This window comes from Salvia hispanica, unplaced genomic scaffold (assembly GCF_023119035.1).
Source record: "Salvia hispanica cultivar TCC Black 2014 unplaced genomic scaffold, UniMelb_Shisp_WGS_1.0 HiC_scaffold_619, whole genome shotgun sequence".
Classification (NCBI taxonomy): Eukaryota; Viridiplantae; Streptophyta; class Magnoliopsida; order Lamiales; family Lamiaceae; genus Salvia; species Salvia hispanica.
Window position 1 is genome coordinate 1 of NW_025952376.1, and position 4,000 is coordinate 4,000.

Consider the following 4,000-nt stretch of genomic DNA (forward strand, 5'->3'; position numbering starts at 1 on the left):
TAGGCTCTGATACCAAATGATGTGGATCCATGTATTTTGTGATCCATTTCCCAAGAATTTACCCAATTTGTAGGTGATTGATCTAATATTTTTGTGAAGTAGATTTTCTATTGTATCAATAATGGCAACCCAACAAGAAATAGGAAACTAAGATAAACAAAGAAGGAAATAGCATTGGATATGGTGGAAATTGAGATACATAGTCATTGATGAGGCAAGCTAAGACACTTACAACATACTAACATGCATCCATGGCTAGATCTTCAAGGAAACCACAAACCTTGAAGCATACCTCTACTTGATCCATACTTCACTAAGAATTGATGAACCAAGCAACCTAAATCTAGGAATTGGATAGAAACCCTCTCCAAGAGGAAACAAAGCTCTCAAGCATCTAATTTCATCAAAGTCTAAGGAAAAGAAATGACATCAAGAGGTATTTATACTATGGGTCCAAAAATAGAAAGTTGGCCCACAAAATCTAAAAAAACGGGCGTTTTCCCTGTCCCCGGGCGTTTTGCACAGTAAAAAACGCCCGGCCGGGCGTTTTTCCCGAAGCTCCCGGCCTTCTCTGCGCGACTTCCGTAAAACCGCCATAACTCCCTCATTCGGACTCCGATTGGGATGTGCAAGATACCCACGCGAAGCCGTTTCCAAGACGAAGACAATGGTGGCAGTTTCATAGCTTTCGGATATCATCTCGATAGGACGGTTTTCGGTTGAATCCAGCTGTAGCTGAAATCCTTGACGCACGGCCTCCATGATCGTATCATCCTCCCCTTCTTGGAAAGGATTTGTCCTCAAATCCAAGCCTTCTCTATTCCTCGCATCCTCGGGAGGCCCTCTAGATTTATTGGATCCTTGGCATGTCTTCTCTTTCATCCTTGGGCCCCAATCAACCCATGGTTCACGCCGAAGGGAGGACCCTTGACGTCGAGCACCCGTGGTCATATCATCCTCCCCTTCTTGGAAAGGATTTGCCCTCAAATCCGGATTCCGTACACCTATAAAATAGCACGAGATCAAATCAAATATCCATGTAGGATGATAGAGATTAAGACCACTAACGACTCTAATAGAAGTCACCATACCACGACGGTGGACACACTCTAACAAGCTCAAAACTAATACATAAGCTATGTTGAAACAAATACCCAGGCAATCTTTTACATTGAAGTCCCAAACAAAACCATGTGATGCATAGTCTTTGACAAAATGACAATAAAAGATACCAACCCCACTAAACGGCTTGATTGTCATGCAATGAAAACAAGTATTATGCCAGACACAAGCTTCACACAATTTGACTCTTTTTGCCTCAAACATTTCCACATTATCTATACCCATGTCCTTCAACATCTTCACAAAAGATTTGGCATTCTCATCAAGACAAGGCATATACAAGAAAGGGTCCTCATATGGTGCAAAATGGAAAGTTATCAAGAGAGGCCTAAGCACAAAAATCTTATTCTCACGCTCATGCAACGAACAATCATTTTCAATCATTAACACACCATTCTTGCTCAAATAAGAAGTTCTCTTCCATAAATTGACAAACTCTAGGTCAGGATATAGAGGAGGTTTATGATAATTCACATTAAGTTTGCAAGAAAGTGTCTCAACCAACAAACCAAGTTTATTACAAGGGATCTCACTCAATTGTCCCAACAATTTCAAGAAATGATCAAAAATATATGAGCAATGCATCCATATACCTTCATGCACAACATGTAGAGTAAGAACAACATCATGCATGGGGAACTTATGAGAAGCAACATCAAGTATCAAGAGAAATGTTTCCAAATTACCCCCACACAAATGCTCCAACAATTTTAAAATAATACCACAAACATGAGAACGATGCAATTTTATGTCATTAATCACAACACCATCAACAAGAGACATATGAGTGGAAAAATCCTTCACAAAACGGCCATAGAACACTCCAATCCCATTGAAGGGTTTAACCACTTTGCAATGAAGACATAGCAAACACCAAGTTCTAAAGTCATTATCCACGTTACTCTTCTTGGTCTTACTATCCTCACCCACATACACATGAAGCTCAAAATTACCAACAAATGAAAGCTTAGGCATCTTAGCATACAAGGAAGTCACTCCAACATTCAAGGTAGAAGCCACAAGAGAAATGTCATGTCTCTCAATGCTTGATTTTACCAAGAAAGGATCAATATATGGTGCAAAGGTAGATTTAGCATTCAAAGTTTCAAGCTCATGAGACCACTTTTTACACAAGACATCAATAACAAATTTATCAACACAAAGGGGCTTCTCTAATATAATCTCATTCAATGAAACATCACAAGGAGATAAGGATAGTGCACTTGAACCTTGGGCAAGGAGTTCATCCACTTGCCCTCGTTCCTCTTGTTCCTTCTCCGGGTGAGTAGTTTCCAAGCCATGTACAACATGATGCCTCACTTCCATGCCTTCAATTAAATTTCCTACAAATTCATGAACACAAAAAGACATAGAAGAAGTGTTAGTGGGTAAGGGTTTAGTTTCCTCACCAAGGGCAAGAGGCAAAGGATCATTTGGTGCCCACCCAAGGTTGACCTTAGAATCTAACAAGCACCCTTTACTCACTTGTGCTTGTGGTTTTTCTCTCATTTGATATTTTTCTTTTCTCTCACCCCCACCACTCTCTCTTGACTTTTGCACCTCACACTCTTGTCTTTTATCACGCTCTCTTGGCTTTTTAGACTCACATTCACTCTCAAGCCTTTTCTCTCTCTCTCGTTCTTTTTTTCTACTAATTTGGATTAAGCTCTTCGAAGAGGAGACATTTCCATATACATCAAGAGACTTATGTGATAAATGGAAAGAAGAGGGTGTAGCCAAATTACTTGATGAGTTACCTCTTTGGTTTGTATTGTTCGTTGCATGAGCGTGGGAATAAGATTTTTGTGCTTAGGCCTCTCTTGATAACTTTCCATTTTGCACCATATGAGGACCCTTTTCTTGTATATGCCTTGTCTTGATGAGAATGCCAAATCTTTTGTGAAGATGTTGAAGGACATGGGTATAGATAATGTGGAAATGTTTGAGGCAAAAAGAGTCAAATTGTGTGAAGCTTGTGTCTGGCATAATACTTGTTTTCATTGCATGACAATCAAGCCGTTTAGTGGGGTTGGTATCTTTTATTGTCATTTTGTCAAAGACTATGCATCACATGGTTTTGTTTGGGACTTCAATGTAAAAGATTGCCTGGGTATTTGTTTCAACATAGCTTATGTATTAGTTTTTGAGCTTGTTAGAGTGTGTCCACCGTCGTGGTATAGTGACTTCTATTAGAGTCGTTAGTGGTCTTAATCTCTATCATCCTACATGGATATTTGATTTGATCTCGTGTTATTTTATAGGTGTACGGAATCCGGATTTGAGGGCAAATCCTTTCCAAGAAGGGGAGGATGATATGACCACGGGTGCTCGACGTCAAGGGTCCTCCCTTCGGCGTGAACCATGGGTTGATTGGGGCCCAAAGATGAAAGAGAAGACATGCCAAGGATCCAATAAAGCTAGAGGGCCTCCCGAGGATGCGAGGAATAGAGAAGGCTCGGATTTGAGGACAAATCCTTTCCAAGAAGGGGAGGATGATACGATCATGGAGGCCGTGCGTCAAGGATTTCAGCTACAGCTGGATTCAACCGAAATCCGTCCTATCGAGATGATATCCGAAAGCTATGAAACTGCCACCATTGTCTTCGTCTTGGGAACAACTTCGCGTGGGTATCTTGCACATCCCAATCGGAGTCCGAATGAGGGAGTTATGGCGGTTTTACGGAAGTCGCGCAGAGAAGGCCGGGAGCTTCGGGAAAAACGCCCGACCGGGCGTTTCGCTTGTGAAAATCGCCCGGGGACAGGGAAAACGCCTGGGCCGGGCATTTTGGCATGTGAAAAACGCCCGACCGGGCGATTATGCCGAGTTTTTAGATTTTGTGGGCCAACTTTCTATTTTTGGACTCATAGTATAAATACC

General features: G+C 41.5%; 1 protein-coding gene across 1 annotated transcript; it reads right to left on the reverse strand.

The window, feature by feature from the left end:
- Positions 1-812: 812 nt before the first annotated feature.
- On the reverse strand, positions 813-2,856 carry LOC125199674 (the record flags this gene model as incomplete). Its single annotated transcript, XM_048097614.1, has 2 exons — positions 2,352-2,856; positions 813-1,004 (listed from the first exon to the last, which is right to left on the reverse strand). Coding segments are annotated over exons 1-2 (472 nt in total), but the record flags the coding sequence as incomplete, so codon positions are not given.
- Positions 2,857-4,000: the final 1,144 nt, after the last annotated feature.